This window comes from Fusarium subglutinans (assembly GCF_013396075.1).
Source record: "Fusarium subglutinans strain NRRL 66333 chromosome Unknown NRRL66333_c0000002, whole genome shotgun sequence".
Lineage (NCBI taxonomy): Eukaryota > Fungi > Ascomycota > Sordariomycetes > Hypocreales > Nectriaceae > Fusarium > Fusarium subglutinans.
In genome coordinates this window covers 627,812-650,749 of record NW_023502065.1, presented here as the reverse complement: position 1 = coordinate 650,749, position 22,938 = coordinate 627,812, and the positions used below count along the sequence as shown (strand labels likewise).

Here is a 22,938-nt window from a genome sequence, read left to right as displayed (position 1 = left end):
CAATTTTTTACAATCCTTCGTTCTCTCTGTCAGGGTAGTCGGTGTAGTCTACAAGCGAATTGAGCTCAATTCAAGCTTCCTCGGACCTCAATATCTGCGACTGAAGATATATGGAAGGTTGCGGATGTATCAATAAATGTTAAAATCTCTGCTGCAGGGCTCAATGGTCGCAGAACCATACGAGGCCACCAAGGCTGGGAAAACAGGCAGGCCTCAGTCGAAAAATTCTGGATGCTTCACATCATCCCGAAGCCAAAGCCAGCTAACTAAACTGAACTCGCTGGACACCGCCATCAGTCTACGGATAGTTAGCTTAGAAACTGGCTGTCGGGCTAGCAACCCAAGCATCCGGAGACCAAGGGAAGCTAGAGCGGTCAACGGGAATGCCATGTGTACGTATCCGCAGTATGTGCGGTAGCCGTGGGCACGGTTGTGGTTGTGATGTTCCGATCAGAGCACTGCATCGATCCCGTGCAAGATCAACTACGGCCCGTCTATATTCAAGCCCAAGCGCCATCAGCACATGCTATACGTATCTTGCTTGTCAAATTTCGAGGAAGACAGACGTATGTATATATATGCCAGGAGACGTAGCAGACATGAAGTGAATGACAGGATGGCAAGGTCCTATTGTCAGTCCTTGTGGGCGACTAGCCAATGCACGAAGTGGACCATGGATCTACTGTAAGTCAGTCTGAAGACGAGATTCTTGGCCAAGATAAAGTCGTAGTACATAGGCGCGGTAGCAGTAATGCGCCTTGTGTAAATCCAAAAAGCAACGCTGGGTTTGAGGTAACAAAGCAGGCGAGAAAAGAGACGACAAGGACGAGCCCACTTGTACAGATACCGCTATGTTAGCCAAGATACAGTGCACATACTTGCAGTACAGTACGGGAACACCCAGGTCCGCATGGGAGGAGAGCTGAGAATCAGATGGGACAAAGAAACAAAAGATCGTCGTTGCGCCCCGTGTCCGTGGTTTTGGGTGGTGCGGACCTTAGTCTAACTGACCCTGGCTAGTCATTGCAAGGCCTTGATTCCTTGAGCGGTTGATTGCGTTCTAATTAACTGGTGTTACATTAGTTGATATGTTTTCCTTTTTTTCCCTTTCTCATGACCCAAAGCCAAAGTGCGCAAGAGTGCAAACTGTAGATTATCCACGGAGTTCGAACTGATGTGGGCAAGCTTCGCAGGCCTCGAATGGGATGCGGATGTTGCAAGCTCGCATATAGAGTAGATCATTGTCGTTCATGATGACATGGCATTGCATATAGGGTCGCCCACCAAAACCCAAACCGGAATAACAGAGAGGCATGAATCCGCCCAAAGACAGCAGTCACTTGCATTGTCTTGCTTGCCCTGAGATGTGTGACTGAGACATAAAAGAGACGTTGGAAGCCAAGGTAGGTAGGGCAGGGCTGCAGGCCGTACTGTAAGTATTCGTAGAGACACCCCCTGAGGTGAAAGAAGAGAAGTCGACTCCGTGGGATAATTTGCCGTTACATGTTGATGATGACGATGGTATCAAAAGCGAAAATGCCTACCAAGGTATGTATTCATCTGCCGAAGAATCAATCAACGACAACTGATGTGAGATTCGGAGTAAAATTTTCTTGGAAGGAAAAGTAAATCGTCAGTCACTTGAGCTTGGTCGAGGAAAGGAAGGAACCCGTTACGGTAGGCAGCTCGTCTATAGCCGCTGTCTACTAAATTGGCAGTCACGCAAGAGCTGTCGTTACCTACCTTAGGTAGTACAGGCATCAATTAAATGAGAAGAGCAGGTACATTCGTGCCGTAATTAGCAATTCCTCTCACCATCACCCACTTCAATATCTACTTGCCTACGTACTCCATGCATTCAATCATGGAAAACCCTTTCCGAGCATCTCAATCATTATCCCCAGCAAACGTCGACTTCAACTTCAACTCTTCTAACTCAAACTTGCACGCGTCTCACGCCACGACATGCCATGTCATGCACCAATTCTTGCGCGGAAAGACGGAAAGCCCCTGGACTCTTGTGACTGCCCATTTCTACGTTAAACACTTCAACGCGGTGTTGTTGGCATCGCCAAGACTGATTTCAATACCCATTTCACGTCTTGACAGACAACACTCGTCTACAGCCCTTTTCCTCTCCTGGACTTCATTTATAGAATGCCTCCAAGACTGCGCTCATAATGCCATGAGCGCTTTGATTCTCTTCCTCCCATGATGGCAGAGGCCATGGGAGGTTCTTGATATTTGTTGGGCGTTCCGTGCTCACAATATTCTTCCCCCAAAACCCCTGGAGCGTTGATATACGGTACATTGGCCGAGGGGTGGGTGTGGGTGCAACGAGGGGCACTCGACGCACTGGCATTGCGTACGGCGACAGTATTCTTAATGGGTCACAGTGAATTGCATAGCCAGGGGGCTCTACCGGGGAAGGGTCCTGGCCCATAGCTGCAAGGCCCGCCAGCGTGCAGATGCAACCATCCATGACAGTTGTCTCTAATGGAAAGGACCAATCTGCGTTGAGTGGATGTCGGAGCTCTTAATGGCACGCGCACGTACCGGGGCAATGGTTGGAGACTTGGAGTCTAGCAAGCTTCCACGATCAGACGCGATATTACGTACCTGTTGACAATGTCACGCGCAGGACGGACGGATTAGATCGTGCCGTAGTGAAAAATGCTAGGTCATCACTACAAGTCACCACAGCCTTAAGCCAGACTCTTTCAGCGCTGCCGCGGCAAAAACAAACTTGTGGCACAAGACCACCAAATGAAGCACTAGCCTGCACAACTCACTCCAACGTACATTGACCAGTCATGAAAATGAGCAAAAAGCAAACAATCAGAGATATTGACATGGCTGGCTTTACCTAGCTGATCTTAGATTGGCATACCTCGCACAGATGCGTGCGGCCCAGGGGTGGTGTGACGTCGCTGTGATTGTGCCCATGGCGATTTATTTCAAACTCCCAGGAAATGACCGCCTCGAAAGCGAAATGAGGTGGACTAGACGCCAATAACGTTGACTTGAAACGCTATCACACCAAGCAGCAAAGTTCTGTTCAGTGGCACGTTGCGGCGTTGAGAGGCACGGGACGGGGCGTGTTTAGTGTTTGGCATCATGTGTATGCCGTCGGCTCAAGGCGCCTGGTCAAAGCCCAAGTCCTCTGGTTCAAGTCTTGCTACACCAGCTTTATCCTTCAGCCTGGCTATTGAAAAGTACTTATGCTAGCCTTTCTGACATGATTCCTTCTTTCTTTCACTTTTATGGCCATAGCTATGTACCACACAGCTTCGCGACACTATAATAACTTCAAATTCGATTATGGTGGGGTGAGATATCATTGAAAGAATAGGTAGCCGAAAGCCTTGAATATCAACAAGACGCAATAATCAAAAGGTTCATGAGGTGGCGGTCTCATCACTGTGGGGGTAGGATTCTTGGTGGAATCCTATCACTTCCTCCGATTGTTGTGTAATTATACACAGATTCAGATGCAGTTCGACATTTAGATTACAGGCATCTGCGTGGCTGTCACCGTCAATATCAACCTGCAGGACTCACCCAAGTAGTGCCTTGGCTACTTGGCCAGCAAAGCCCACAAGGACGACTCAAGCTGCGAGGCTGAGGAGAAGGCGTGAAACAAGTCAAGCGTGTCGCCAGGATCAGGATCAGCCTCCATCCCTTGATGCTTATGGGCTTCTACATTCAGCCCGGAAACGCATGTTTGTCAATTGCTATGTCAGACGTCCCATGTTAATGCCCTCCCCGTTCTTGAACCGGCCCGTCCCTAGTAATTACTTTAGTTGTCTTTGGTTCGGTTCTCTGCGCGTATGATATGGCCTCCGCCCATCTCTAAAAGCTAATGATGATATCCCAGGTTTATTTCATGAAGTCGCCGATTTACTTTGCGCTCCCAAACCCTGCCTTGGAGCAATGACCAACCTTTTTGTCCTTTCGAGCTATCACCTCGTTAAAGTCCGACGACATCATAACCCATGCTGAGACGCTGCAGACGTGGCCTTATTCCCCGAAACTCTATACCGCTTCGCGCTTGTGCTGAGAAGGAGGGCGGAGGGTGCAGAGGAGATCAACGTTCTGGCCCTTCAGCCTCGACAACTATCCCCGGCCTAGCAGCGGCGATCGTGGGCCCACGACGCCTCCCGTGACCACGAGCGGTCAGGGAAAGCAGCCAGGGGTCAAAGAGCCAGGCAAAACGTTTCTAGCTAATCAACGAATATCTGTACACAGCTATGGCATGCATTTGCATCTGCAGCTAATTTGCCTTGCCCTGTCGTGCGTTGCGTCTGGTCGTGGCCCAGGATGTGCTGGCAGCGTGGTATTTCTTGGAGTTTACCCACACGACCCTAACAACTAAAGGCCAAGCAGGCCGAGGTGTCATAGCCGAGGCCAAATAGTTCACAGTAAGTTTGTATAGCTTGGGCCTGGTTCATGCAGAAGCCCACTCTTGCATCTACGACATGCAGCAGCACAGCATCGATGCACCACTAAACAACGACTGCACACACACTGCATAGCTAGTGAATGCGGGTAACAATGTTGGTAGGCATCTGTCAGCCAACGGTGCCGCGTCCGCTTCACTCCTTTTCACGGCTGCAGCATCTTTGCTGCTTCAGCAGGGCGGTGTGAGTGTGTGTCTCGCTTGCATACATTTGACCGGCCGACAGATGCGTGAGAACTGCGGGTTGAGCTGTACTTGATGCGTTGTCCTTTGACGTTCCAGTTTGGTCGCCATGAGGGTGGTGTTGCTGCCTGATGACGACCTGATGGTTCCGCGACCGGAGGGAAGATCTGGCCAGCTTTGAAATCGTTCTTGGGTTTCAACTCACGATGCTTCGCGAATGTGTGTTTTCTGTTCGAATCGGGTGAATTGATCGTTGACCACGTCAGTCCATTGTTGGCGTGCATATATGAGGATGCGAGGAAGTTTTCAACTGGAGTAGAAGGCTTTCATTAGTCATGCTCGCTCACAATCCTTACCAAGCCGCCTATTCTGATGAGAGGAGTCATCCGTCGAATTAGGATGCAGATGAGTTTCGGTATTCGTCCTGGGAAAGGTTCGAGTATGACTATGCTGCAGTATTGAAGAGCGTGGGGGCTGGCCATAACGGTCTTGATCATGCCCCACGTGAAACAACTCGAAGACGCAACACCAGAGATTCAGAGCCCACAGTAAAAATGAGACTTGCTGGACGAAGGCTTGGGTCTAAGAAAGAGGCGAATAGTTCACTACCGTACTGAGTAGTTATCGTCCTTCTCTCCCGCGACGAGCGCGGCAATTTAAACAGGCTGCCGCACCCGAGAAACCGCGTCTAATACCTACACAAACTACCTATATATGCATTCTGCGGCCGCCTTTGAGACCCGACACACACAGCCGCAAGCGCGCTTCACGATTGTGCACAGTTTAATCGAGTTCTGCTGCCCAATTACGTTTCTTGCGCGACACCATACGTCCCGACAGTCTGGTTCGCGGCCTTCACCAAGCAAGATCGACTGTTACAGCGTGTTGGTCAGACAACGCCACAACAAGCCAACATTTTGGTCGGACCACTTGTGTGGCCGATACCATATTCGCTTCCATGTTGTTCATCTCAGTGACATACATGCACTCCGGCCCTTCTAGAGACTGAAAAGTGGAATTACACCGTAGCAAGAACCAAGATCCATACTTTGCGAGATATACAATCGGTGCAGGCCGTCTGAATAGGGCAATTTGAATGAAATACATAAAGACCGGATCTGAGGCCCGGCGGGCCCGGAGTTGGCTTCGGAGCATACTCAACGACATCCGTGCCGAACCGGATGAGGCCTTTCATTGGATTTATCCGTCATCGAAGCATCAAAATAATCTATCTATCTTCTCCTTTGGAGTTGCTTTACTTTTAATTTTTTATCTTCCCTTCCCTGAATTCGATACTGCTCGCATATGCTTTATAGTCCTCTATATCAAGACACAATACGAGAGCTCCCCACTCTCAACTTCGCTTGCTCTGGCCCGCTCGATTTCCCCTCATTCATCATAGAGCATCATCCTGACCTCAATCCCGCCCGTCATTGGCCATTACTGATTGGTATAAAGCCTTATTTTTCAAGCGATTCTGCCGTAAAAACTAACAGGATATCAGACGCGTACAGAGCCTGATGACAATGAGCGCCAATATTCAGCAATGGACGGTTGAGAAGCCTTGGCTTGAGACACACTGTCTGCTGGGTGAAGGACCTTTCTATGAGGAATCATCGGGCTGCCTGCGCTTTGTCGATATCCGCAATAAGAGGCTACATTATGTGAAGGTGGCTGAAGGCCCTTCGTCTCTTAAAACCGTCCAATTAGACGTATGTCCTACTGTCACAGCAAACATTGCTGGGGTTGATCCCCAGGAACGCATCGCCGTTGGCGTCAAGTATGGACTGGCTGTTCTCGACGTTAAGAAGGAGACATACGAACTTATTCAGCCTTTCGAAGAACCGGTTAATGAGCGTCTGCGAAGTAACGATGGCGGCGTAGATCCTCTGGGTCGATTCTGGCTGGGTACAATGACAGACTTTGGGCTCGGTCCCTTTAAGCCCGAAGGTACTCTACCCTGCCACCAACATCAGGACCCTGTCCACTTACTCTACGTTGCATCTCTTGTTCATCAAGTCTGACATATTGGATTTAGGAGCGGTCTATCTAATGGACGCCAAGTCACGAGAGGTCAAACTGCCTAACATGACAATTCCCAACACACCAGGCTGGTCTCCTGATGGAAAGACACTATATGTCACACACTCAAATGCCAGAGAGATTTATGCCTTTGACTTTGATACCGAGTCTGGGGAAATCTCTAACAAGCGCGTTTTCTACAACCATGATGGTTCAGGCGAGCCCGACGGGTTCCGTGTAGATGTAGACGGGTTCCTTTGGCAAGCTGTATATGGAGAGGGACGTGTCATTAGAATCGACCCCAGCACAGCCAAGATTGTTGGAGAGGTCAAAGTGCCGACCAAGAACACCACTTGCGTGCACTTTGTCGGTACTGAGCTTGTCATAACAACTGCCGAGGACGACGAGGGCGAGGGATCGAGCCGCAAGAACGGTGGTCATGTGTTTAAGGTGGACGTCGGAATCCGGGGATTGAGGCTCAACGATTTCAAGCTATAGAGCTCGATCTTGACAGCGACAAGTGCTGACAGGCATCGAATCGTTTGTTACAGCTCATTCCCGACTATAGACGTGGAGACAGAGCAACGAAAGCACAGACCTTGGCAATGCCTGAGGGAGTTTGGATTGACGCGCACTAGAGGTCCCTAAGGCTTTGACAATCGTACGTACCCCGTTCAAGTTGATTATCTGCTAGCGCCCGGATCTTCGTCTCATGGACATGTTCTATACTCGCTTCTGTTTTTCTACCGTTTGTTGTGGTTCAAGCTCTGGACCCGGACGCACCATGACCCTGGCGCTTGGGTCGTTCCATGATATCCGTACTCCTGGGCAAGCAACCTTGTTTGCTTGCTTGCTAGTTGGGATGGATGCTACACAGTGCTTATGAGCCGTGGCTCTCGCCAATGTTTGCCTACATATCATCCATGGAGCACATCCGGGGGTCTTGTGATGTTTGCGAACCCAGTATTAGTTTACTCTTCCTCTCTCTTTCTGACTATTCAACGCCGCACGATGGATGGAGTGCCTATCGTGAGACACGGAGCTGCTTAGCTCTCTCAACTGCCGGATCCATGGTCCACTAACTCCCATAATTGTATTGTTTACCGAGTAACACTTCCAGGGCATGACTCGCGTGTAGTTCTCCCTTACACCGCTGTCGCCCTCGACGCCCTGACCGCTTTCACGCACACGGTGAAGCTCTGCGTGGTCGGAACTTTTTTCATGTCTGTTGCGTTGTTACGTGCATAAGAGAAGTATATGTGATGGCTAGGTGTATAGTAAACATGGGACCCTTGGCAAAGGATGCAGATGCAGTTTGGAATTCGATGCTGGCATCTGTGCCTTTGACGGCTGCATATGTACTACAAGTTCTCCTGCACATAGCGAGCACGCATTGCATGAGGTTGGGTTTTTCGCTAACAGCACGCAAGGGAAGACAATGAAGGGGTTTCACCGACAACTCAGCTCCTCTCTTTCTCTCTCTCTCTTTCTCTCTCTCTCTTTCTCTCTCTCTCTTTCTCTCACCGCTTCAGATGAAGCATTCACTGATAGCATCACCGGAATGGATGAGAGAATCCAATGCGAGAACATACACACTTGTTCCCTAGCAGACACCCTCCGTCTTGCTATAATGGTTCGTTTCGCTCGCACATGACGAAATCCGCTTTGTCCCTACTCCAAAGTGAGATCATACTGCTTTTTTGACATCTCGTGTATGCCCCTAGTTGGTCAAACAGGCAACATCCTATCTCCCAACATCCTCGCCAAAACGCAGCACAGGTCGATCCTGTTCTAGGTTACACCCTGCTCTCGCCTCACTCACAACAGTCACATTCGAAATACTGTCTCCATTACATAGGGGTCTATCACGTCAAAAAACCAAAAGGTCGATTTGCCCTGGGTTCAACACCCCAGCCCTACCTTTGCATACAAAAAAAAAGTCAAAAAGAACACCAGCACCCCCTGTCACCGCTTCTCAGAACCTAGAGGATTTTTGCTCCGGGTCACCCCCTGGCACATCCTCTCAGCATCAGAACCTGGCAAACCGGGGAAGAGGGGAGGCTGCAGTAGGGCCCGGGGCTTAGACCGGGAAGCCGTGGAATCGTCCCTGTTGGCTGACAGCTACTGACAGCTACTTGTAGAGTTTCGCTACGGTTGCTGACGTTGGACTGGAACGCCGTTGAGGTTGAAAGAGGGAGCAGGAGGAAGGATGTTGTTATCCGCCGATAGCGTCCTTGACTCGATGTCAGTGCGCTGTCATGGCTTTTGACATACGAACGAACTGCTCCCATGTTCTCGAGTCACGATGTGATTGTGAAGAAGCCTCATGGCCAATGGGGACCAATGATTCCAAGTTTCTAGGTCGATGTGTATCAATACTAAAGTTAATAACAAATAAACTATCAAAAAAGCAATACTTTCTCCGTCCGGTCCGGTTTGGTCTATCCTGACCATTCTACCCTTCCTACGCTTGCGAACGTCTGCTCTCTCGCGGCCTCATGTGTTCCTGTAGACCATCTTTCAAGTCTGTATTGATCACCAAGTCATCCTTGCCTCGGAGATGCATCACTACTGTGAGGCCCTCAATGTCAACATCGCCATTGGGGTGGGAGCACACGCCCTGTGTCTGTTTCGCTGGCGACGGGCGACCTGATTCGAGCCCAAGTTCGTCAACTTGGCTCTTGAGGTCCATATAGCGTGCTCGCTAAGCACACATGTGGTTGTAAGGCATCACCGGTCTAGGGTCATAGATCAATGTTGACATTTCAGAGTGGTTGCGAGGTCGATCCTCTGTTATGCTCGGGAGTCTCATACTCTTTGGCTCCTCTGCTGCTATCTCTTGTGGCTGTGGACTCTTGGCCAACAATTCCTCGACGCTCTTGCGGGCGAGGGAATGCTCAATGTCTGTGACCTTGAGTCGAGGCATGGGTGACTCCAAGGCAGCACTCAATTCATTCTCAGTCTTGTTATGTGACTCATCTTCCACAAAGATCTGAAACCCACCTTCTGTTTGCTTAGGCGATGATGACTGGGTAGGATTGCAGTTGAAGCAACTATCCTTCCTGTCTTTTTCAGGTAGTGGCGTACGACTATTTACACTGCTGAGTTCACGCCTCCAGTTCTCGACATGGGAAGGGGTTAGTTGCTGGCTTCGTGGCTGCTCTGAAGACCTATCGACCTTCCTTAACTGCGTCCTCTATGACGAGATACCGGTAGCCTCGGCTTTCGGTCTTTCAGAGTCATTGTTGATACGTGGAGCTGGTTTGGGCATCATTTTCCACTCAGGAACAGGTTCATCGAGTTTCCCAATCCTTTTCTTGGAGTTGGGATCAGCATTATGATCTTTGTCTGACAAGGACTTGTTTGGAGCTTGTGGCGCAATCCTTTCATTTGCCTCTGGTGAGGTGTTGAGGCCTTTCTTCGGTCCTTTGGACTGAGAGACGGACTTTTCACTAGCTATTTGTGAGTTCAGTGTTCTCGTGTAGTTTCTCGGCGCGTCATGGGTCTTGTTATTGTTGATAGGATGCTTTATCCAATGGGCATCCTTAGGTTGGGTATCGTCATGGGGTTCATGAGACTTTGGGCTCGGATGCCGATCCCCCTTGTGATAATCGGTAAGATTAGGTGGCTGTGGCTCAATCTCGTCAGGCACTGCCGGTTCTTTGTTCAGATTGTGTTCGATAGGGTCTTTTGCCACTGTGACAGTCTGGTCTCGACTCAAGGAGTGATCAATGCCAGGTTGACTCTGTACCCTCAACCTGTAGCCGTCCGCCCGCATGTGCCCGTCTTGCCCGTTGGTGAGCTTTTCATCCGTAGAAGACTCGAGTGTCTGCACACCAGCTGATAGATGCTCCATGATATGCTGCGAGTGATGGAGATCTTGTCCATGATGATAGAGTTGGTCAATTTTCATCTGTAACTTGCTTCGGGATGCGGAGTCCCTCAGTGATTGTGTGTGTTTCTTCTCTTCAGCTTTATGTTCATCCGTATCAACCATATCCAAATCATTGCCTTGAACTACTTGTGCTCCTAGACTACGCCTGGTCGCACAACCAATGCTATGCCGTGTTGGATGGTGACCATCGTGTGTAGCTCTACAACCAGGGTCGGGGCATTGTTCCTCTACGTGAGAAACGCGGGGTGAGCTGGACTTGAGACGATTAGGTACACAGTCTGAGGGCCCGGGTTTGCGTTCCACTTGCACTGATCTCGTCGTGATTTCAGGTTCTGGGGCTTCCTTCTTCATTCCCCTGTCTGCCACAAAAAAGGGGTTGTTCTTCACAGAGTTAGAGATCTCTGTTGGTGCCGCAATCGTCTTCTTCCGAGTGGGCTTCAAGGTGTTGTGATCAGTTTTCGGTCTTTGGCGAGATTGCGTCTTGGTTCTAAAGGATGTCCTTGGTGTATCTGGCTCTGATGCGAACCTTGAGAGCTTACGACGATGAGCAGTATCGACTGTCGTCCGTGTGGTATGACTACGTTCGCTTTCGGGGTACTCATTTTGCGTTGGTAGCTCAGGTATCTTGTCTATGAAAGAGTGTTCTTGATACTGTATTGAACTGTTGAGAACCCTGTGGCCAAGGGGTTGTCCAGGGGTCTCTCCCGTACACTTCATACAAGAATCGTGGCCGCAGTGTGAGCAATACCGCTCAAAAGCGAGAGGGTTACCGCACGAGTGACAGATCTGCGAGAGCATCGATTTAGTTTGTTTGATTTGATCTGGCGTGCCTGCGTCGCCATCCGAGAACCATCCCGAGGGTCTAGAGATCCCGTACTGCTCAAGGATGTCCATCGCATCTTGGCATTTCTCTGTGGAGCTTGCAGTACGAGAGCGGTTTGTCGAGTCAAGGTATGGAGATATCAAAGATTCCGAAGGAAGCATGTCTGTACTAGCTGAGTATCGAAGAGCCTGGCTTGGTCGATTCGAGGTAGTTCGTCCATAGCTCGTCCTAGGCCGGAAGCCAGCAACACTAGGTTTCGTTGATCCATTTCTTCCCCGGGAGCCCCTGACAGCACTGGATCTTGGATTGTCTTTCTGCGATAGAGTTGAGGATATCTGTCTCGGAAGTGTATCTCTCGATGTACGACTCTTGTTACCACTGGCCACTCCTGGTCCCTAACCGATCGTGGTGCTTCTACTCGGTCGCTTAGAAGTGTCAGAAGGTCGCCCACTCGCGGCTTGCGTTTCGGTAAGTGTCTGGAGCTGGCGAACACGATCACCGACGACTCCCGGAGGGATCATAACGTGTTGTTGATTTTAGGGATGGGATGCTATTCAAGATATTGGCTAATCGTACCAGAAGCCATGCAACACTGCTACAAAGCAGGAAGACGGCGACCGACGATAGCCCAGAAGTTCGAGTAGTCGATATAGAGTATCAATATGCGAGGTGCGGAAAGGGGTGGCATGTTGTAGGTAGGAGTACAAATCAGGAGCGTGAGGCGAATGGCACGGAGAGAAAAGTCCATCCTACCTCACGATTGCATCAGGTGCGGAAGTTAAGATATAGAATGCCTTACAGCGCTGGGTCAACTAACTATTGCATTCATTGCCTATCAACGTCACTGAAAGATAGTAGATGATCCATCCAGAAGGAAGGAGTCACTGGTAAGGAAATGAGAAGTGCATTTAGGAGGAGCACAACCAGAACTGGTATCAATTGTCACAGCTTTTCGTGCTAAATATGGGTAGAATATTGATGTACAAGGGCCTCCGTCACAACAAACTCTCTGTGCACCTATTTCACGTGTGCAGACAGGGTCTCGAGAACCTGTTCCCTCGTCAGTAAGCTCAATTGCAAGTATATATCGTCTGAAACCCACCTCCAGCTCGATCTTGGCCTCAGCAATATCCTGCTCGCTTCCGCTGCCGTTGGCAACCTTCTGGGCCTCGGCGATCTGGGCTCGGATGGCCTCAGCGCTGAAGTCCTCAAGGGGGTATCCCTCAACAGCGTTGATGCTGAGGACGGAGTTGGGCTGGACGGTAGCGAATCCACCAGAGACTAAGACGAAAATTCCATCAGCGATTTGTCGACTTCCAGGCAAGCGGATCTTGGATCTAAATCTGGATCTGGAACTTATGACGTACGGAAGAACTGCTTGGAGCCAGCGGACTCCTCGACAACCTCAACCAGACCAGGCTTCAGCTGCTCAATGGAAGGAACGTGGTTGGCAAGGACACCCATCTCTCCAGACTCGGCGGGGATGTTGACCTGGACGACATCCTGGGACTTGTAGATAGACTGCGGTGCGGCAATTAGCTCCCATGCATCAATCAATTGGCGACGGTGCCATCATCGTAGGGTCCAATTGCAATCGTATTCGTCGATTCGGGTATCGCGCGGGCGGTGTCATACCTGGTGAGGGAGGGCAAGGCTCAGCTTGATCTGCGATAACGGTCAGTCGGGCTCGGTACGCAAAACCCAGTCGTAGCCGGGGCACGGGGTTGGCTGAATCTTGCCTTGTCGGGGACGGCCTCGGCGTAGGTTCTTCGCTGGAGGGGGACTCGGATGGCGGAGGGGCGAGCTCGGAGAGCCGCACGGGCAACGCGGAAGGAGTTCATGATGGGCTGAGCTGGTGGATGAGGTTGTTGCTTGGGTGAGCTCAAATGAGGCCGCTGGCACGAATCTTTGCCGGAGCAGCAATTCGCGATTCGGCTAGCGGGAAAATCCGATCTCCATGATGGGCACGTGTTGTGTCACGTGATTCCTTTCGTCGTCACTCAGAGTCCTTCGACAGAGAAACTCTCTGTAAATTTGACGTGAAACGAAGTTTGTCAAGTATAATATTGGTACTCAAATATACTGTTCTGTTGCTTACTATACTAATATATATTACATGACATTGGCAAAGTGCCGGTACTGCAATGGCCTCTAACTCACACCAACGGCTTCAACAAGCCAAAGTCCAACACTAATCGACAATATATTTTTCTTCAAAGATTCCAACATCCGAAGAATCTGAGCGTTCTCCTGTTTGTTCTTATACGCAGAGATTAACTGATTAACATGGCTTTGACTAACATTTTTTGCCTTTGGGCTGTCAAGCAAAATCTTCAATAAAGCAAAATGTCCCTCTTCTGCTGCCTTACAGGCCTCCTGAAGTGGACTATCCGCTGGGCCATCAAACTCTTAACTGTGACCCAAACTCCAGTAACACCTCGATGGGCTCTGCATGTTCCAGGATTTCACCGTCGCCTGGGCTAAAAAGCTCCAAGACATGGCGAAGCACTCCGGACAAAAACGTTTGACAGTTACCATTCGTCTTGCCCTCAAACTCTACGTCTCTGATGATGGCGTGCGCACTCGGGTCCGCTCCCGTCGCAAGGAGTATTTTCATATTATTGAGGCTCTACTTGCGCGTTGCTGCCAACAATAGCGGAGTGCAATCTGTGCCGACAAGAATATCTGGGGACCGTATGCCTACGGCTTTTTCGATCATGTCGTCCTCGCTGAACCGGGGATCGAAAACATGCGAATCAGTGTAAGTATCAACTTCGATGCCTTTCTTGATAAGCCTCTCGATTAGTTCACACTTTCCATCGTCGCTGTCAGAATGTTTCATGATATGCAGCAGGCTGTCCTTGTATTTGAAACGCTTCGAAATCATGGGATCTGGCACCACGGTCACTCCAATATCCGCTGCAGAGTGCTTGATAGAAAGCCGTCAAACCAGTCGCAGATTCCTGGTCAAGCGGGACGCCTGCTTCAAGCAAGGTCTCGATCAGCTCGGGGACTCGGAACTCGTATCGTAACCGCCACAGGGGTAGTGCAGGACAGTCCGGCCATCGTGATCGACCTCGGTTATTCGAGAAGCAAATCCATTATCCTATTTGCACTTAACTGATGATGCGATGCTGCTAGATGGGGAGGTATCTGCCCGTTTATAGCTCGAGCTTTGGGGTCAACGTCTTGACGCTGAAGTAAGAGCGCCACAACTTCGCAATCTGCTATAAAGCAAGCGTGGTGTAAAAGGGGTGAGTCTACTTGATAATGGCCTCCTGCGTTGCCCCCTTGTCTGGCTAGTAATCGTTTGATGCTGTTGAGACTTTCCTCTCTGTACCCAGGTGGTTCGTCAAGAGTATAACTATCGTCGTCGCCTTCATCGTCGCCGTTATTCTCATCATCGTCATCGTATATTGGAACCAAACTTGCATGGTACTTTATCGCGACTTCGAACAGCCCAGTGTAGAGGAGTGTTCCCTGTTGAATCAGGGGATGCTATATCAAGACCGTTTTGCTCTTAGAGGAGATTTACGATCTCTGGTTCCCCACGCGCGGCAGCAATATGGAGGGCACTGGAGTTTCCTGCGTCAGTCCTGCGAGCATAGACTTCTTTGATTTGGAGGAGCAATTCGACTAGTGGTAATCTTCTTACACCAACGGCCGCCTATGAGGGAGTGAAACCGTTCCTGTCAGGTGCATCGGTATTAACTTCTTGACGCTGGAGCATTACCTTAACAATATCCACCCGTTTGTACTGAATCGCCCAGAATAGAGGAGTTTGACCATTAGAATCAGGGACAGAGTCATCCATGCCAGGCCTCTCGAGCAGACGGCACACAAGCTTAGGCTCGTTCGACTTGAGAGCGTATCGTAATGCATCAGTAGCATGTCTTGATCCCAGCAATTTAACGAGTACGTCAATGATTTCCCTGTCATTGACATCGTGAGGGTCAACATGCTCCAAAGCAGATGTTCCCTGAAATGCCCAGCATGCTCCTAGCTTCTGGAAAGCTAGGACAAGTATTTTCTCAGCTCCTTCAAAACCACTATTTCGGATGGCCATGTAAAGGGTACAAGGCCTTACAGGCTCTGTATCGCCTCAACCTCTGGCTAGCACATGGGGATCTACGCCAATCTCAGCAGGTACTCGACGTTATCACGATGCCCATGCTTAATAGCGTAGTGCAAATGTGTTGCTCTTTCTTCAGGTCTCATCGTCCCAGTCCCGCTTAGATTCACGCCATTCTCATGTGCTTTCTTGAGGATATCTAGCTTCCCTCTCAAGCTGCCCAGGAATAGCTTGCTGCACGAAGTCGAGGGTTGACGATATCATAGAAGTGGTGGTTTGTTTGCGCCAGAGCCAATTGGGTTTTTGCGAAGATGTTCTCCTAATTGTAGGTGCAAGCTTTAGTTAAATGTGGCTTAAGCGTAGGAGAAGAAGTAAAGATATTGGTGTGACCTCTGGTAGATCTAGTACAAACAAACAAGTAAGCAATAACACAAACATCCAATGTAGTCTATCAGGGTTTATTTGGTTCAATCAAAGGCTATATCAAGTGCAATTACTTTTTTTTTTTTTTTTTTTTTTTTTTTTTGAGGAATCTATGCTATATCACAATGCTTTAGATGCTGTAATATCCCTCATGGATGTATGATCAATACAGCAAAGTGGCAACTGCTGATAGAAGCAACCGATCATTGATAGTCTCTCGCCTGTTATGTCCTAGACATATTTCAATGTTGTGCATCAGTGCAAGCTCGTTCTCTTAGGCATGCTGTATCTCATGGTGAAGGTGGCAACATGAGATTGTCTAAGACGCCATGCACACAACCACCAATACTAAGCATGTTCACTCTGTGGGTGCTTTATTCCAAGCCGTCTTCTCCTGGTGAACTTTACCTCATTATAGGCAAGAAGTTAGCAATAACGACGACATCCGGGGCCGCATTTTGACGGAAGTTGCTTGAGGCCTTTCCCTCTTAACAGCGGTGGTGTTATGCTTTGAAGGACGCCCTAAATTTCACGGAAACCTGAGTTATGTGAATCAACTAGTACTGATGGTGACGCTGGAATTGCGCCTGGGATATCTCATTCTCATTCTCATTCCTTTTCATTGTGGCTCGCTCTGTGAGTATGAAGCTGCTCGAAACCAAAGGGACCGTGAACTCAAGTCTCAGGCTCACATGGGAGGTGTCAGTATGTGTCTTATTGACATTATATACTGATTCTCATAACATGAGGTTTTCTAGGCATGTACTCTTTGGTTTCTCTGCAGTTAATAATCTAGAAACGTCAAGCTTCTTTTCATCTGAGACAAACGATAGTATCGTAGCTGTATTTATTCATCACATTGAACTATTTTATGTGTTTATTACTTGTTCCCGATCAAGCCCCTACGATATCTGACTGGAACAAAAAAATCAGTTGTGTCTGACCCGACCTGGAACTTGTACCTCGAGACGCTTGAGAATAAGCACAACCTTCATGTGATACGAATATGGATCCTGAACAACCCAAATGTTCATGAGTCTCACGTAAGACAAAAGAGATCTATCATAAGGGTCCTATGAGATGATCCAATTGATTGTGACATTAGTCGACGGTGTACAAGCCGTCCCTTCGTGAATGACCTTTCATGTGTGGTGTGAAGCATTTGTGAGAAACAGGTTACCCTGTATCAGAGAATCGCCCCCCTCAGATTCTGTCGATTTCATCCACTGGACAACCCCTCAAATTCCCTTCCGTCCATGACGACAATATGTTTGAAACGACCATAAACCCAGATATTTCCGTCTGGGAAGTATAACCGAGCCGGATATGATTCGGAGGAACCGGGTTCTCCCTCTCGAACATCACCACCAGAGCAAAAGCCAAATAAACAGGAAAAATCTGGACTCGCTGACTCGGCACTCAAAACGCGGACTGTACGATTGCCGATCACCTGAGCTGTCATGACCTCACACGTCGCAGAAACAAGACAAGTCAGCTAGGTATGTAACTTTGATGCTTTCTTGTGCCTGCTTTCATCCAACCCGTCAAATGTGCTGGAACACGCCATTCGTACTCCATGGACTTTCGGGCCTTCGGGAGTCCGCTGGCAGTTGGAAGATCCCCGGGATCCGTGAGGCCCGAGATCTTCCATATGCGTCCCGGCGAGGTGAGAAGTGAAACTCTGAGAGTTGTCTTTGCCACGGAATACACGTAGCCTTTGGGCATCGTCGTGACAACAGGAGTGGCTCATGGCGTCACGGATCTTCACTTTTCATCATCAACCTGGCGCAGCAGAAACAAGTTCAGCTGTGCTTATCTCACCTTTCTGCGTAATTCCTTCTTGGCAATACACTTCAGCCCGTATCCAATACCTACAGTACGGTATTGTTACAGCACGTTACAGCACGTTACTGCACAGTACCTGCAGTGGAATTAACGTTTCTCAAACCCAGCCCCTGCCAAGACACTCTGAGCAGTGAATTGCATCACAGTTCCAGCCATGTTGACAGGCAAATATCGGAGGAACCAGGGAGACAAAGTGTGCGTGCAAAGCCAAAGTCTGAACCTTGGAGCTGGTGCGGGACTCAACAACAGTTACAAAGCTCAAAGAAGAAGGCTGAGAGCCGAAAAAAGTGATGAGGTCTCCACTGACGAGACTGTAATTCGCGGCTAGACTGTGGCTGAACCTCATTCTTGGTGAGAAATTACGATTGACTTTCATTAGCATTTTACGAGCTCTGCCTCGACAGTTCGTCGGTGAGTGGAGGAAGCCTTGGGCTTGGGGAGGTATCGTAGAGTACTCAAACACTAGCGGACCGAGAACGACGAGCTTGAACTTGAAGCTGTTGGTCTAGAAAAGTCTGGACGGGAAGCAAATTTTCGGGAACCCACAATGGCTTCATCCTCGAGCAGGGAGAGCAAGGAAGTTTCCGGTGCACAAGTATTTAGCTAATGAATGACCGTTAGACTTTTTAAATGTAATTTCTGTCGGTATTCAGCCTCGTCAGCCGCCGTATCGTAGAGAGTTGTAGCTGATGAGGTTGTAAAAGCTCAGGCCCTCCTCTTCGGAGAAAATCAATCTCTTGGCAAAGACCTAACGTTAGTAGGAGGGCATGTCAAGACAAGTCCCGTCCCTGATCGGCAATTTGACCACAGAAGCAAAGGTTCAAACCGGCAACAAGACCGGTACCGTCATCGTCATAGAGGGTGCATCTTGCATGAAGAAGAATGCTTGTTCCTCAATCTGTAGATGTGGCTTCTCTCAAGGGCTGGAGCATGGACACCCATATCCCGCGGTTGTATCAGCATCAAACCATTTCACGGACGGTCGGCTCTTCTCAGGATGAAAGGAACCGGCTAGGGAGAACGGCAAGGGAAAATGAGATGAGAGTTCACCTCCTCAGACTCTATCGAATGCTGTACAACCCATCATGCAGCAGTCCACACCTCCTTTGTCAAAAAACCGCGCAACTGTCTTCTCTGTTTTCGGCGTAAAATCAACGAGATGATGGGTCCTCTGAGTCGGGCCAGTCCAGTGGTATAACCGGCCGAGACCTGGGTCTGTTTGACGATGCAGAGAGATGGAGCTCCCATTGCGGCATGCGGGTCGATACATATGCGAGGTGCGGCTAAGGACTTACACGGTGGTGACATTGCTTTGGTGAGCATGAGTTGAATGTATTTACCATAGATAATAAATGCACCTGCATCCTCTTCAGCATCTAACAGTGTCGCAATGTGATACTTTTGAGATTCATGTGCTCGGTCTCCAAACCAGCTAGATCAAAGTCTATTATGTAGGTATGTTGGATGCAGTTAGAATTCGAGAAGTGTAGCGAAACGACTTCTCAGGATATCCTGTTTAATGGCTATCCCACATACTGCTTAGCGGTATGCTGAGCAACTTGAATGCACAGAGCTGACTCCATTGTTGCCATGATGGCGGTCATCTCGTGATCATTACCCTCTTTGTAGCTTCCATTTTACTCGGTGTTTTCTTGTTCGTGATCCCAGCCGCAATTTCAGCAACGTAAAGAAATAGCATGTTCACCGCCGGAGTCTCGCGATGTCAGAGCCCTGTTTAAAGAGTGGGTGGGCTGTGGGTGAAGGACACTGGACAGTCAACTTCAGAAAGGCTATCTGGGCTGCATGAGCGAGAGCACAGAAGACACCCTCTCAAACACCATAAGCATGGCAGAGTAACATGCGAATTTAACGGCTACGCGCTGATACCGCGTTGACTGTCATATTGTTTTAAGATGCGGGGTTTGACTTCACAACGCGGGGTTAGTGCCCAGCAGGACGGGCCAACGTGACGAGGAGCGTCAATGTTCAAGAAAGCCAGCGCCAGTGAGCCCAGCTTGCCAATCTTGGCCAACGTGCTGTTGTATGTACTATGCTACGCGTACCAATTGACATAGTCGCCAGTAGAGAACTGATATCAAATCAGACAGGTCCGTTATCGCAAAGACCGAGACCCCGACTGTCATTCCTTGGTTGCTCGAGCAAGTTCAAGGGGGGTTGCACTGCCTGCATGCAGCTCCAACTCACGGGAAGAGACCGAGGCAAATGGCGATCAGTAAACAGCGCGAGATAGGATTGGACAGTTTCAAACACCTTCCATGATCGTCGCAGTGTTAAACGAAGTGCTGCGAGTCACGAGAAGCTCGGATATCGCGCAGCTTAGGTCGTACAAAGGACCCTTCAGTCGTTTCATCTGTCAACTTGTGAGATAGGAGAGAGAGACGATTGTTTCTGGTTGCTATATTAGTCAGTTTCAGGGTCCTTTGTAATAATAAACATGAGAGATGATCTCTGAGGATCTGAAAGGACTCTTGACTCGGATTTCATGCGCCCATTGATTCTGCGGCTATGCGGGCACATGGATAGGCTAGATAGGCTAGTAGATAGTAGTAAGACACGTCCATGTCCATGTCGATGTCTATTCATCCATGCCCATGCCAAATTGTCGTCATCGGGGGATTTCTGGCTTGCATTGCATGCATTTCTGTATGCAAGTGGGCCAGACGTGGGAGAGCTCACGAGCCTGGTTGTAAGAGAGGAGTTCAATTGGTGGATGGACGAAGGGGTTGCTGTTGACGCAGATTGGAGAGACAACATGACACCCCAAGCCGGTTACTGCGTGCGTCCCCTGAAGCAAGGGTAGATCGCAGACGAAGACGCAGACGGCAGCTTAGCTTGCGAGAGCGGAAATGGCACCAGTAGAAAGGCAGTCCTGTCATGAACGGAACAGGTGATTGTGGGGAAGTTGAAGAGCGACGAGGCGAGCATCAGGTCTGGATCAGTTGTTGCTCTGCTGTGCGTGCTCTGTACCCCCACGGCTTGGGGTTAGCCAAGAGTAGAAACGTGCAATATTCAGTGCAACAAAGCCTGATTGAGAGGGCGATGAAAGGCAACTCAACTCGTGTTGCTGTTCTTTGTGCATTGTGTATGGTTGCACTATAAAAAAAGGGCGTGTGTAAGATAGACCAGACGAGGCTTTGTCGACGCCTGGAACAGGCCAAACCTCCTACTGAAAGAACAACAAAGCGGCCTGTGGCGCATCTTGCGCATCAACCCTTCTTGCATAGGCTAATGGTCCCTTGCGCGCGGGGTGACTGTGTACTGAAACAAGCAAGTTGTGTGTCAAGTCATTGTCTATCATCTGAGGATTTGGTTGGCAAAGTGACTGATTGTCAGTCACAAGCCATCAAATGACCAATACAACACGACGGCGACATCAACATGAACAGCTAATGCTATGCTATGCCATGCCATGCTGTGCTGTACTGGCTGCTGCGATTTACAGATACACCGCCTCGAATATGAAAGCGGCTGGTGTTTGCTTAGTACATACGACCAAAACCACGCTTCGCAACTGGTGGGAAGGTTGACAAGCGACGATTCCATTGTGGGCCTGCCGAGGGTGGATGATGAATCAACGGTCAAGAATTCTGTGGCGGTTTGCTTCTGGAAAAGAAGATGCAGAACTTTAATGTACTGTCTAGACTGTACCGTATTGTATTTGCAGATGATTATGCGAGCATGAGGCTTGGAGGAGGGCAGTGCAAGTAGCGCCCTCTAGTCATCTTCACACGGTATACGAAGCGGCGAGTCGTGACCCTGAAACTGCCTGACAAGGAACCCTCAGGCCTCTCAGGCCTCTCAGAGTCAGGACGGTGTGACACACAGTAGATCAGGGCGACCTGTTTTCGGTTATGGAACAACGTGGATCTACGCTCTATCTCACTCTGGCCGCCGCTGACAGGCGCCACTGGTCAATTGAGAAGACCCTGACTGGTCTGCTACGTACTGTAGAGAAAAGGGAGAAATGCACTGGGCTGAGCGAGCTGAGAGCGGTCTGCGTACCGAAATTAGGACCTCGGAATGCGCAAATGCTCGCCTCAAAAGATTGGATCTGTAATTTTGAATCGGAATGGATCCTATACGGCTGCTCTGTCTCTCGGCGCCGTGGAAAAGCGGACTCGATTCGGAGCGTCAGCAGCGGAGCAAGAGACTTACAGGGCATGAGTTTTGATTTTTTCGCGGCTAGGGGAGACGAGAAAAGTCACTAGCAACTCAGTACCTCTGTCCTCAGTGACAAAAAGACTTAGGTAAGCTTAGTATATCTTAGCAGGCTTTTAGACCAGTTTTATTTGGCACCCTGACTTACTCCCTCTGTCAGCAGGGGAAGAAAGCCACGGATCGATCTAGGCATCGAAAAGCCTAGCCCCAGGAGGACACGAAAAAAGGGCGCAAAAAGATGCCGTGAACCAGGAATTCATCTTCCTCAGAAGGCCAAGGCTGGAGCTTACTCGAAACTTGGCTTCCATCAGTCAGTCATTTCAAGTCAGCCAAGTCAGTCATGTCCACTCACACCTCAGTGTCAATTGGTGATAGCGTATTACCTGAAGCCCTGCCCTGAGCCCTTAGCACATGGCGCCCTGTGAAATGTAACAAGCCAGTCAGTCAGACCAGTCAATTCCTCTGCTTCTGACCCGTGCTAGTAAAATTTGGTCAACAGGACTCCATATTTTACCCGCTCCTGGCACGGCAAATCGCCCATCGTCCTCTTAATTTAGGGTATCTCAGGGAACGGCCCCCCTAAATTTCATCCCGTTCCTTGTCGTCGTTGGCCCCAACCTGAAAGCGACTCCGCCCAGTGTCGGCCGGTACCTTTTTTTCGCTCGCGTCGTCTCTGTAGCGTCAGGTATTCCCGTCGATTTTCGTTCATTTCCACTTGCATTTTTCTTTCCATTCTCGTTGCTTCGTGCCGATTAACAAGGCTTACCTTATTAATAAATAAAAAAGACGGGACCCGAGGCCACCCTCTCTCTTTTTCCTGGCTCCCTCAAATAATTGCCTCGCCCTTCTTCCGCCCTTTCTTTGTTTTGTTTTGTTTTGTTTTATTCTGTTCAATGTTTTTAGTTGTTTCTTCTAAAACAATCTACAAAGCACTCGTCCACCCATCATCCCTCCCCCCCTTGTCCCTGTCGAGCAACTTTGTCTCAGACCTTGATCTGTGCTGCACGCACTGCACTGTACACAGAGTTACACTACAA

General features: G+C 49.4%; 3 protein-coding genes across 3 annotated transcripts; 1 reads left to right on the top strand and 2 right to left on the bottom strand.

Annotated features, from left to right (window-relative positions):
- Positions 1-6,168: 6,168 nt before the first annotated feature.
- FSUBG_534 (senescence marker 30) lies at positions 6,169-7,162 on the top strand (the record flags this gene model as incomplete). Its single annotated transcript, XM_036683425.1, has 2 exons — positions 6,169-6,592; positions 6,681-7,162. The coding sequence occupies 2 exons, from the start codon at positions 6,169-6,171 to the stop codon at positions 7,160-7,162; spliced, it is 906 nt and encodes a 301-aa protein (XP_036544057.1).
- A 1,966-nt stretch (positions 7,163-9,128) lies between these two features.
- FSUBG_533 (uncharacterized protein) lies at positions 9,129-11,543 on the bottom strand (the record flags this gene model as incomplete). The annotated part of the gene is made up of 3 exons (XM_036683415.1): positions 9,129-9,344; positions 9,399-9,726; positions 9,868-11,543. The coding sequence occupies 3 exons, from the start codon at positions 11,541-11,543 to the stop codon at positions 9,129-9,131; spliced, it is 2,220 nt and encodes a 739-aa protein (XP_036544056.1).
- Positions 11,544-12,399: 856 nt separating this feature from the next.
- FSUBG_532 (ATP synthase subunit delta mitochondrial) lies at positions 12,400-13,223 on the bottom strand (the record flags this gene model as incomplete). Its single annotated transcript, XM_036683404.1, has 4 exons — positions 12,400-12,432; positions 12,485-12,663; positions 12,750-12,903; positions 13,077-13,223. The coding sequence occupies 4 exons, from the start codon at positions 13,221-13,223 to the stop codon at positions 12,400-12,402; spliced, it is 513 nt and encodes a 170-aa protein (XP_036544055.1).
- Positions 13,224-22,938: the final 9,715 nt, after the last annotated feature.